At 37.3% G+C, this 13,786-nt stretch overlaps 1 protein-coding gene across 1 annotated transcript in view; it reads left to right on the forward strand.

Moving 5' to 3' along the window:
* MEIS2 (Meis homeobox 2) overlaps window positions 1-13,786 on the forward strand; it is a 240,206-nt gene that overhangs the window by 221,874 nt on the left and 4,546 nt on the right. Inside the window, 2 exon segments of the mRNA XM_032236234.1 lie at window positions 12,240-12,298; window positions 13,535-13,645. Coding sequence (XP_032092125.1) covers window positions 12,240-12,298; window positions 13,535-13,645 — 170 coding nt within the window.

The raw sequence follows: 13,786 nt of genomic DNA on the forward strand, positions 1-13,786 counted from the left end.
ACCGGGGGTGGGTTTCTCGCCCCGTTCCAACCGGATCAGTTGGAATGAGGCCGGCGGCGTCCTCACGCACGCACGCGGCGCGCGTGTGCACGCACGCGGCGTGCACATGCGTACTAGCGTCTGCGCAATGCTCCAGCTGCTCCTGGAGGATCGCGCAGGCGTTCTGCGCATGCGTGGAAAGCGCAAAATTCGAAAAAACCGGGTAAGGAGCGGGTGCGGGTGTGCGGGCGCGCGCGGGCGCGGGGGGGGGGCTTTGCCGTTCCCGGAAGTTACTTACTTCCGGGTTCGGCGACCAACCGGATCGCAGGGACCGGTGCGAACCGGTCAAAACCCAGCCCTGATACATACATACATACATACATACACACACACACACACACATATGTGTGTGTGTGTGTTGTATTTGTGCTGATAAATAAATAAAGGGAGACTACTATAGATCTATTTCAAGCTATTTAGCTCTCATCAGCTAGCCATACCCTTCATGGATTCGTCTGCCTAAGATGTAATACACCACAGGTTCGAATCCCAGTAAGGGTATGGCTAGCTGATGAGAGCTAAATAGCTTGAAATAGATCTATACTAGTCTCCCTTTATTTATTTATCAGCACAAATACAACACACACACACACACACACACACACACACACACACACACACACACACACATATATATATATATATATATATATATATATATATATATATATATATATATATATATATAGTTTCTAATAACCACATTCTCAAACAGAAACAAAATATGTGCAAAACCATAACTAAAACCAAGATTCAATATTTGCAATGCAAGATTCAATAGAATACTCAATTCTGCATTATAAGTGATTATAGCAAACACTGTCGGAGACACTTGATAGTTACCAAAGTTGAACTTGCTCATATTATGGCATAGTAATGGCATTGTTAAAGTTGTTTTTTTTGTTGCAGGTAGACATGAATCCAAGGTAATCCTAATAAATATAATCAGTTTCACCACTGCCTACTCATAAATAACAATACATATTGATAGAAGTAAAACTCGACTCCTATGCAATAATAGTGATGTGCTAGAGATAACATTTGGCAAAAAAAATGTTAAAAGAGAAAAAATGTATTATTGAACAGTCAAACCATCTGCGGACCAATTAGAGAGGAGTGCTTTTTTTGTTAGCTGAATAGTGACTACCTCAAAAAATGCATCCTCTATAAAAATTAAAGCTTACTGGCAACGTGGAAGGCCAGTGGCGATGCTTTCAACAACAATTTCTATTGTACTCATGAGTAATTGACTACCATGAAGGAGAGGATGTACATAAAATAGCACTCTTCCTGAAATGGCCAGAGGAGATGCCTTTGGTGTGCAGAATACATGTATTCCTGATGAACAAAAAATTAACTAAATCTGTATTGCAAAAATAAAATAAGGTCTATTATGTGTTCCAAAAAAGAAGTATGAAAGATTTATCATCATATCAGGCCTACAAAACAAATGTGGGACAGTTAAATTTGTAATAGGTCTGAAACTAGAAAATAAGTCTTATGACTGATATATTGAATCTTTCATGAATTACAGAGTTGTTTTCAGAATTAAAATATAAGAGAATGCAAGACTGTTTACTTAATCAGGTGAATTTGTCATTAAAGCACTTTTGAGACCATTCATTCACAATATTGGTACTTTATCTTGAACACACCTCACAGATCCATAGTGCATATCAGAAACATCTATGATCCTGAAATTCATACAGCCATCCATTGAGCTATTGCATGTGACAACAAATTGGAGGCCATTAAAGCAGATGAATTTCTTGAGAAGGCTCATTAAATAACCGTATACATCTGAACATATACTACTACCGTATCTATATGCTTTCAGTTTCCTTTGTCTGAAATTTCAGAATGTAAATATTTGTTTCTTCAAGATCAATGCTTCATAATGCTTTATGAATTACATCACATAATTTTAGTTCATTTACATGAAGGCCGCATAGGGATTGAGAAATCCAAGAGACATGCCACAGAGACCTTCTGAACTGTCTTACCATGACCAACACCAACTGTCTTACCTCCAGTATCGAATAGATTGCTCAGTCTATGGGTTGTCAAACATTTTTCTGCTTCCCAGTGAAAACCTTCAAAGATGAGAAGTTTATTCTTGACTGCATGGAAACAAGCAGGCAGTGACTTGTTCACATTACACAATAAACTTTGTTGTTTGTTTGCTAATAGACCACTTTTAGAATTATCCAGAAATACATCAACTATAGGACTTACTAACACAAATGACTTTTTACTAAATACAACCTATCGCAAGTTCTGAAATAGATCATAGTCTAAAATCTGCAGATGTTGAGATGGAATTGTAGAATCTAATAATCATCACTCCTAAAAAAGGCTACAGTCTGAAGGAGATCATTATCTTCTTCTTATGAACTATACTATAGATTCTTTGTAATGTGACAAATTCCTAGCTGAGATATTTAGTGAACTGAAAGATATACACACAAACACAAATCTTGCACTATGATACAGCCTTGTCTCTTTATCCACTCTCATTAGATGAAAGCGTCAGACTAACTGCCCAAAAATTTTAAGGATTCAAGCCAAAGTGATGCCACAAAGTTCACAATTTAAAATAGGATGAGTACAGATTTTTCAATATAAATTAAGAGATTTTCTTCTAGTTCCCTCTGAAAACAAGAATATACAACAGCCTAGAATTATCAGCAGAATGCTAAGAATAATCAGTATCATCTGAAGGTAACAAAAGATACAGATGCCACTATATTAGTTTCACAGAGCAGTCATATAATTAAAAAGAAAAACAGACTAATTTAACAGTGCTGAATTTTGGTGGTTATATTATTATAAGAAAGATGCATGTCAGGAAGTTCCTTTTTCTGTCAGATCAGAGTTGAGCCTAAGCTGTTCTTAGTAAATCTAAATCAATTCACCTCTTGTAACATTGTCTATTCATAAATAGAAAATATACTTCGATCTACGAGTAATCATTATTAAGAACCTCTAACGTTTCAGGAACTGTTTTATCTACTATTCTTTATTCAATATCTTTTTGGTCTCTAGTGTATTTAAATGACAAGCCACTTTTAAACATAGTAGAAATATGTTTCAGAATTGGTTGCCCAAGACATCAAAGACAATTTAAAATATATTTTGTTTTCATCATATACTGCTCAAAATGAGGTTTCCCAAAACATCAAAGTTAGTTTAAACCTGGTGAAATGGATAGGATGAAATAAAAAATAATGTTAACAGATTTTAAATAAATATTTTATAAGATTTGAGACATATTAGGCAATAAACAGAATGTTTGCTAGTTGTTAAGTAAACCCAACTTCTGCCATTCACTTCGTCTGCCAGAAGCCAACTAGAAGGTTGCATTTAAATATGAGCCAGCAGTGTGCAGCAGCTGCCAAAAAAGCCAACACAGTTCTAGGCTGCATAAACAGAGGGATAGAATCAAGATCACATGAAGTGTTAATACCACTTTATAATGCCTTGGTAAGGCCACACTTGAAATACTGCATTCAGTTTTGGTCGCCACGATGTAGAAAAGATGTGGAGACTCTGGAAAGAGTGCAGGGAAGAGCAACAAAGATGATTAGGGGGCTGGAGACTAAAACATATGAAGAACGGTTGCAGGAACTGGGTATGTCTAGTTTAATAGAAAGAAGGACTAGGGGAGACATGATAGCTGTGTTCCAATATCTCAGGGCTGCCACAAAGAAGAGGGAATCAAACTATTTTCCAAGGCACCTGAGGGTAGAACAAGAAGCAATGGGTGGAAACTAATCAAGGAGAGAAGCAAGTTAGAACTGAGGAGAAATTTCCTGACAGTTAGAATAATTAATCAGTGGAACAGCTTGCCTCCAGAAGTTGTGAATGCCCCAACACTGGAAGTCTTTAAGGAGATGTTGGATAGCCATTTGTCTGAAACGGTATAGGGTTTCCTGCCTAGGCAGGGGGTTGGACTAGAAGACCTCCAAGGTCCCTTCCAACTCTGCTATTGTATTGTAAATAGTGATCACATGCCCTGGGCACTGCAACCATTGCTAGTTACTAAGCACCCCAATTTTTTTATCACATGATCACGCAGATGCTGTAAGGATTGTAAGTGTGAGCATCTGCTGTACATCACTTCTTTTCAGTGCCATTGTAACTTCAATTGTTTCCTTAAATAAATGGTTGTAAGCCAAGGACTATCTGTACCTCCTTGCCTTCTGAAACAAAAGAAAATAAATGTTGTTCTATGTTAAATACTTTATATTTTGTTGGAAGACTGCTCTGAATTATAGCATTGCAAGAATAAACATACTATTATCCTTCAGTGTCTCTTTAGTTTGTAGTAATCTAGTCATCCTCAATGCTTTTTCAGAACCTTTTTAATTTCTGTGAATCATTCTTAAAGGATTACATCCTCTGAGAGGGAGTCTGACTAAAGCTGAATAAAGAAGAATGATTATTTCTCATGATTTAGAAATTACACTTTGGTTGATGGAGCCTAGTACTTTAATTTGCTTTTAAAAGAAACTTATAATGGACTTGATTCACATTCAGTTTGCAATCCACTATTACTTCAGGGCTTTTTCACAAGTATCATTGCCAAATCAGGTATCCACTGTCATATACAATGCTTTTCTATTTTTGTTTCTTGGATCTATTAAATTTCTTTGGGATCATTTGGGATCATTTCTCTGCTCTGTTAAGATCAATTTAATTATATTTCTTTACTTCTGAGTATTAGCTATACCATCCAGTTTTTATTATCTGAATATTTGATAAGTATTCTTTTATTTCTTTATCCAAATAATAAATTATTATTTTAAAGGACCAAGCTTAGTAGCATCTAGATATCTCTGCCAGTTTTATGAGGAACCATTAATGATTTGTAGTATAGTGAATATTCTGCTCTTTAATCATGTATTGATTAATTTTCCCTTCTTTCTCATTAAAACTTACAATTTTACATGAACTTTTTGAAATCTCTGGAACTGCAATAAGGCTTTGTTCTAGAAGAAGAAATGAACTAACAATTTAGCATTTTAGATACTCTTTGCTTTGTTCTTAATTGACTCCAGAAATCTGAAAAATATGGATAGATACAGTGATTGAAGGAAATAGATTCATATTCTCAAACATTACCTTAAATTTAGCTTCAGGTTTTTTTCATCACTGCAGAGAGGTAGGGAATCACAATGTGATATTCTTTAGATCATCTGGTCATCTATGTACCATGTTTTCCCGAAAATACGACATGTCCTCATAATACAGCCATGCCACATTTTTCTGGTGGGCAAAAATATAAGCACCCCCCTGGACAAGCCCCCACCTTCAGCCAGGCAGAGCACCACTCACCAACTTAGTAGTATCCTGAAGGTGTCAAGCCGCAGGAACCTGGGGGAAGGCAAAGGTGATCGCGTTGCTTGGTGCCTTCGGGATACCACTAGGTTGGTGAACAGAGCTGTGCCCAGCTGAAGAGGGGGGTTGCCGGGCGGCTGCTCTCTTGCGAGCGGGCTCCCAAAGAAGTGGGCACAGCCTCATGGGCGAATGGCTGTGTGGTGCTGTCGCATTGCAGCAGCGCAACACAACAGCCATGAAGCGACCACATTCACGAGCAGCCACCTGGCAAACCCCCTTTGCAGCCGGGCACAGCATCATTCACTGACCTAGGGGTATCGCTAAGCTGCAGGAGCCGAGCGGTGGCAAACAGGTGCTTACGCGGCTTGGCGATATCCCTAGTCAGTGAATGACGCTATGCCTGGCTGCAATGGGGGTTTGCCGGGTGGCTGCTCATGAGCATGGTCGCTTCATGGCTGTTGTGTTGTGCTTCTGCAACAGCGCAACACAGCCATTCGCCCATGAGGCTGCGCCCGGCTCTTTGGGAGCGCACTCGCAAGAGAGCAGCCGCCCGGCAACCCCAAAAAGATAAACCCTCCCCCATAATAAAGGCCAAGCCATATTTTGTAGGTAAAAAGAAAATAAGACCCTGTCGTATTTTCAGGGAAACACGGTAGTATCATGCTGAATTCTGTCTTTACTACAAATTTTCTTAAAAATTGGCACAATTGCAATAATTTCATGGGAAGGTTATGATGTAAATGAAAATATCTATCATTTCAAAGACCACTCCATGCAGTATATTCTATGTGGATTATATATGTTGAGTCATTGCTTATTATTACATTGCAAGTTACATTTAGGTTTCTTAGTTCATTTATATGAAGATCTGCGTTAAATGTGAAGAAACCCATTTAACAAATTGCAGGTTCTATGTGTCAAAACAAGTATTTTTAGTATTTTCTTCATAATCCCTTCTGAAATTTAAAATAAAGAAAGGAGTTATAAGGAAAGCAAAGAAGGATTATCAGATAGATTTATTTGATCAGGACTTCAGCATATATGTGCATGTGTGTATAATTGCAGAATTATCAGATCCTATAATCTAACAATTTAATTCATTTCTTTGAAAGATGTGATGGGCACACAAATGACTGACATATTTTTTTACCATGCTATAATACCCTAAGGCTAATATATCTTAAACATATAAGTTAACCCTCATGTTTAGTTGGTACCAGGTTTTGGCACCTTTATAAATTTCATTGAAGTATCAGTTTTCTTTGTCTTAACTGGCTTGTTGATCGCCCAGTTGCATTCATGAAGGATAATGTTTCTTAAAGAATTCAGAAACTTGGGATTAATTCATTGCTATCTGCTTTAGGATCTGAACCACAGGGCTACCTTCTAACACTGTCATTCAAAAAGACCTTTAACATAGTATAACCAGCTGGAACAGAAGAAATAACTATTATGATCCATGTTTTGTACATGTTCCTTGACACTTCATGGTTTCATACTCTTCACCATTTTTTGGTTGATACATAAAAGCTTATGTTTAAAAAGAAATATCCCCAGTATGGCCTACCATGGGATCATCTTCCATAAAATTGTGTACTCTCCCTTTCAGATGACATTCACCCTGCTCCTCAGTCAGGGGTGGAGAATGGTTTGTCCAAATTTAAGAACCACTGACCTAGGGCTTCTACTGTTTCCTCACAAAATATCTGTGGAATCAATTAAGAGCTCACACACAGATACATTTTGTGCTAGATTTCTAAGCTTATAGACAAATCACTTGATACATTCTAGTATATACAGATGGTATGTGTGTTAGGTAAACATGCTTTAACTAGATTCAGAAACTTTCCTTCAATTTTCATTTCACCATGACCTGTTATATTGGTTACTATTAAAGTGAGAATAGGTTTATTAATTGTAAATGTTCATAAAAGCCTGTCCTGTATCTCTTTGGTGAAAGGATTATGAATTGCCCGAGTGTTCTGTATTGTGTAAATGTCCTTTTTTTTTAAAGGGTGTGTGGGGGGAGAAAGAAACTTGGGAGGTTGCCTTCTTTTTAAATTAATGTATACACTCTGACCAGTTTCTAAAGATATGACCTCTGTGTGACCTCCTTTAACCTTCCTCTTAATTATTTGTTTGAAGGCAGAGTAGTGTTCTCCTACTGAGAATGAAGAACCATAATGCATTGCAGTTCTGTGAGTAAGAGAGAGTTGCAAGGAAGTGGAAGGGGATATAAACAAGAGGACCCCCAGATGTAAATAATAAAAAGTGGTTGGAAATGAAATAAAAACTGGGGGGGGAAACAATTTAATTTACCTTATGAACTGGCTTAAGAATGAAAGTTGAAGAGGCAAAGGTCTGCAAGGCTGTAAAGTAGAGGAGAATCTGTTGTGTGTTACCAATCCCAGTACAGTATGTGCTTCCTTAGTTCTGTAAACCTTGCCATCTGCATACATCATTAAAAGCTCATTGAAAAGAAAACAGTCTTATCGGGCTTTTCTGCTAATCTCTTTTGGCATTAGGTTCAGCTGATAAAAGACATGCTGGATGCAGAAGCTCAGGTCAATTTCAGTTTGGTCAGTGTGGCAACTTATTGGAAAGGAGCTAAGGAAAATACTAGCAAAGGTTTTTGTTTTGAAGGAATATAGAAATATGCAAGTCAGAATATTTTGTTTAGCTAGATTGGCAGAAATCACTCTCTATAAAAATGAACCATAAAAGCAGACTTTATTCAACAAAAATTTCCTTTGACTCATTATAAATAACCCCCCACCCACCCACACACAATTGAGGTAGAAGATGCTTGCCTTTTCCATATCATGTCCCAGCTGGCATACACAAACACATAGAAGATGTAGAGTTGTCTGGAAGTTGAGTCATGGCAACTGGACTTCACTGCTTGTCCGAGTAGCTTCTTCAGTCTTAAGTAAGCAGCAAAATGTTTTGAACCAAAAAGAAAGAAGTCCAGTTGCCATGACTCAACTTCCAGACAAGGCTACCTGATGAGTGAGAATCTTCTTCGACCAAGAGGTGGAGTTGTGTGCACTGCCCTGACAGAGTTTTTCTGTTCATATTCCTTCTAGATTGAACAACAAGGCTGAAGGGGAATTCTGCTTCCATAAACTTGAATAAGGGTATAACTCTTAATTGTGATTGGAAATCTTAAGGCATACCCAGATTTAAAGCTGCTCCTGTCCTGTACTCCTTCCTGCTTGTCTATAAACAATCATAAGAAAATCCTGTCCTGACTGAGACACTTTGGCAACAACTTCCAAGGTATTCAGTCCAGACAGTAGGCTACTACATCCTTCCATTTCTATTTCAGGAAAGCAATTGCCCTCATTTTCCTTTCCATGGGTAGAGATAGACAGATTCTTTTACACACATGTGTGTATATCTACATATATAATATGTAGATATATACATACATCAAAAGTTAAATAGAATTTATATATATACAAAGATGAAATTCCAAAATATACAACAACAAAAAATATTACTGCCCTTTTCCTTTCTCTTATATTTTAGGGCAACTGTATACCAACAGTGCTAAAACAGCATAATGGTTAAAATCCTTGCCTAGAAAATAAAAGTGTTTTGGTTTACAGCCAAACAGAAATATGTGCAATTTGCCTTTTTTTTCTTCCCTGAGTTTATATTGTTACCTATGCTTTAAAAAAAAAAAAAAAAAAAGTAAGTCCAGCAGTGTATCATTTCAAAATCTTTTTAATAATTCAAGATAGAAAATTATCACCCTAAATCCCTAAAGAGCCCAAACAATCTAGGAGTTATTTGGGAGTGATGTGAAACCCTTTTACTTCAGTTAAATAGAAAATTGATGAAAACATGCCCCACTAGATATTTAAAAGAAAAAAGAGAGAAAACAAATAGGAAGCTTGGGGAACAATAACATAAAAAGGCTGGATTTCAAAACTAGCAACCTCCTCTTAGAAAACAAATATAAAAGCCATTGTACTATTACAGCAATTTTAAAGGTAGATCTGGAAGATGTTGGAGACTATAGTAAGCACTGACTAATTTGAAGAGCATCCCTGCCTCAGCGAAGTAGCTAATGAATTCCAGGTGTTAGCTTGTAAGGAATTGAAGTGCTTTATCCCAAATGGACAGGCGTACTCAAGGTGATATAGCATGAAAAAGTATACTTCAGAAGTGGAGCAGAAAAAAGTGTCCTGAGGTCCCTTTGATGATGAGAGTGGGATTAATAGAGGGCAGCATCCCTCTAGAAATGTTTGCTGACCCATTCTGACAATAGGGCAGACATGCAGTTAGATAAATCCTCGCTTTATCAATGCTCATAATTACCAAATAGTTCTGTTTTCATTCAAGCAAGATAGAAGCCCTCTTCAAGCCTGGCTGCAGAAAGTTTGGAATTGAAGCAGACCTGCTTCACTTGGAAACCTTGAGAGTGGTGCCAATGAAGGCCCTTTAATATTGTATATGAATATATTTTGGTATATAATAAATGATTGTATTTATGGGAGAATATATTTGCATTAATATTTAATATATGCTACACATATTGCAGGAAAGTGGATTTGAAATGGTGGAAGTGTTATTTGCAGTCCATGTTCAAGCAAACTGATTTGATAAATGAGTTTATCTGTATTAAATGCTGGCCTTATTTAAAGCTTGTCGAACATTTCTGTAAACTTGTGTGTGGTATGCACTACTTCTTACAGAAGTCCTATTAGACAATGGACATGTTTAGTATTCACAAGTGGGTTACACAGACCCTAAAGTTCATGCTTATTTGCATTTCTAATACTGGATGAAGCTTAAAATACTAACGCTAGTCCTTCCATTACACAGAGTGAGGTGAATGCCTCAGTCAGCTGATTCGCAGTATCTTGAAGGGTAGGATTTTAGTGCCAGAGGATTCAGGGCTGTATGAAACAATCCTAAAATCTAGGGTGCAACTTTTTCTAAGATATCACATAATTATAACTGCTAATGTAACATAGCAGGAAGGAACTATGTGGTACAATCATATTAATTATGGTACGTTTAGTGTTGTTTTTTAAAAAAATATTTTGGGGTTTAGATTCATCATCATCTTTTTACCTTGTCCAATGCTAGAGATGCTTTATTTTTTTGGTTCTTTTGAATCAGTGTTAACTAGTCCCTGAAACTTTCTTGGCAAGGTGTTTAGAAGTAGTTTATCATTATCTTTTCTTACCCTGTTTCCTGAAAATAAGCCCTCCCTGAAAATGTTGTAATACAGCAGCAGCCATGAGGTGACCAGGTTCGCTGCCTCCTGCACCTCAAAAATAATAAGATCTCCCAGAAAATAAGGCCAAGTGCTTATTTTGGGAGTCAAAAGGAAATAAGAACCTGTCCTATTTTCGGGGAAACAGGGTAGAGCTGAAAGAGAGTAGCTGGCCCAATGTTGTTCTTTTGTCTTTGCATCTAAGGTGAGACTTGAACTCAGTCTCCAAGCTTCTAGCCTGGTGTTTTCTGTACCAGGCGTACAGGTTAAAACTCTCTCACACTTTTGTATTTATAAAATGGTGATATTGAAAAATGCAGTATATTAGGCATACTGCATATCCTCCATCTTGTATGCTTTTGTGGCATACAAGATGTAACTGTCAGAACAGGGCTGCAAACTCTAGAGGTGCCATCTGGTGGTCATCCTGAGTTTTGCAGTCCAGATCTGATAAGTCTATCCCACAAACCACTGAAAGAGTGCATCTTAAACCAAAAAATGTACATATGGATATGGGATGAAAAAACCAGGAAATTCTTATTTTTTTAGTTATTTACTTTTTAACTTACTTATAGAATGTATTTTTATAAGTGTCAAAATAAACTGGCAGTACTGGGGCCTTTGTTCCTTGTCTTGAGGAGAAAAATCTGTTGAAACATCACTATTAAAGTGCTGTAAAAGGTGAAGAAAATACACAAAACAATAGAAAATAAAATAAACGTACCTTGCAAATAATGACATTGAGTAACCTAGTCAATTAATTTTTTGAAGTGAAGAACCATTGTCTCAGGGTTAACTTGAACCAAGATTAACTGATGTGGGTTGTTGTGCATTAACTTAATGGGGAAATATGCAAGCATTTATTTTTGAATTATCCACAAAATTAAATCCAGACTTCCCTTCCTAAATAATGGGTTTGCCTGATGTTCAGATGAAGCAGTGCTGCTTTAGTTATGGTACCTGATTGGAGAAGAAGTTATTTCAGGACTAATATTAAACACATGTACCTGCAACTCCCTCTTTCTGTCAAGTTGAAAGGTGCTGGAGTTTATGGTTGGAAGGTGCCCTGTGCTCTCTGCCCTGGGTGCCCCACTCTTGCTGGAAAGGTTGCCCCCAGCTGGCACTGACCTCCAAATGACCCTTGACTTTACTGACTGAAACTGCAGGAGTGGCAGAAGAGCCGGGGGTTCTGCCTGCTCTTACTGCTGCCTGCACTGGTGATAAAACTTCAGACAGCCTAATTGATGGCTTTGCTGACCTAACAATACCTTGTGAAAGCACAGAATAGTAAAGTCTGGTCCTCATTTATGGACAGCTGCAATGGTGGCTGAATTGCTAGGGCTGAAAAATAAATAAGTCTTCTGCGGTCTTAGCCAGATTTCTGGCTGATTGAATAATTTTGCATTTAGAAATAGGGGTGGAAGTTGAATATTCTGTTGCACACTTTTTAAAAAAATGCTTCAAATCTCCTGGCAAGTTATTTGAAAGTCTTTTCTCAGGTGGGATTTTATTTTATTTTATTTTATTGTTCCTCTGCACTGCTGTTCTTCAGCTTTTTAAAGTGTTCTAATCATTTTTTTTTAAATAGTCAGTGAACAAATAAACTTCTATACTTTGTCTTTTGTTTCAGGTTTATTAATGCCAGAAGAAGAATAGTACAGCCTATGATTGACCAGTCAAATCGAGCAGGCAAGTTTCAAATAGTATCTGTATTCAAGTCCCACAGGCACAAATTCTCATCAAGTTATTCTTTGGGAGTCCCTTCACCTGGTAAATAAATGCTTCAATAGGCATTCTGGGAGATTTTTTTTTCCTTGTGTCCCCAGAATTCTGCTATAGGAAGCAACTTCGCTAATTGGTGCTAATTGGAGATTTCCCACCCTGACTCTACTGAAACGGCTTTTTATTTTCTCTCTGAATCAGTAATTGGGTACAAGTACTAGTGCCACAAGCAGTTTGTTTGACTGGGAGCACTTGAATTGCTCATTGCTTTTTTTACATCCAATCAGCAGGACAATCTCATTTTCTTGCTACCCATAACTCCTCAGTGCATGCATCACTCTCCCTGCTGTAAGGCTAGCTGTAAAACTCATTGTATCTATTCATTTGCTTTGACTATTCACAATATGCTACTAATTAATACCAGGCACGCTACAATAGTGGCAAAAATAAATTTTATTTCCTTTGGTTACCAGTGCACCATAATATTTTACCAAGAAAATTTGGGCAGCATATTCTCCCACAGCAGTGATTATATAAGTTTAAAACTATAAGGATCTCTCACTTTCTGAGAGTTGTCTACAATTAAGTTATTGGATAAAATAGTTCTCCATGTGGTAATAACCAGACTGTAACTTGATGGGATTTGCCTGCTGCTTCACTTTAAAGGTCTGGAGAGGTTATTAATCCTATGGGAAAAATCTTTATGAGTAGCACTAGCAGTTAATTTCTTTTCCGTAACTAGGTGGCAGAATAAAAATCAAAGTAATTAACGCCGATTTTAAGAAAGCAGAAAGCAAGCATCTTTGGTATATTTTTGTGTGTGCAAAAGACACAGGGAATGATATAAGTATCAAACTTACAAATGTTAAAAATGTAATAACTTTAAATTACTGTGCAAACAACCACAGTGAGATACAAATCAAACTGTAAATCCCCAGCAGAAGCAATGTAATATATTGTCTTGCAATAAAGGTAAGAAAATTATTCCAAATTTCTAGATGTTGTGCTGTTGTTGTTGTTGTGATCCAACACAACATGCACTCTCTTTTAATTCTAATCATACAATCAGTGCAGAATAGTGTTTTTGAACATGATAGCTAGTATGTTATATATAGTGTTTCAGTACTGAGACTGGAACAATTGCTGATTGTTTGGTATGTCTTTTCTTCTTTTTCCTCTGTGTCCACGTTTGACTACAATCAGGTTTTCTTCTTGATCCTTCAGTGAGCCAAGGAGCAGCATATAGTCCAGAAGGTCAACCCATGGGAAGCTTTGTATTGGATGGTCAGCAACATATGGGAATCCGGCCTGCAGGTAGGACCACGCTCTTTCCTGGATCTCTAAGCATCAGCATGATCTCTTCACTTCCTTTTAGGACCTTGACAACAGTAACAACATACATTATGTCTCTTCCATATGCTTTGAACTCTTCCTGCTGCTTGCCTGCCTTGTGCT

This window comes from Thamnophis elegans, chromosome 1 (genome assembly GCF_009769535.1).
Source record: "Thamnophis elegans isolate rThaEle1 chromosome 1, rThaEle1.pri, whole genome shotgun sequence".
Lineage (NCBI taxonomy): Eukaryota > Metazoa > Chordata > Lepidosauria > Squamata > Colubridae > Thamnophis > Thamnophis elegans.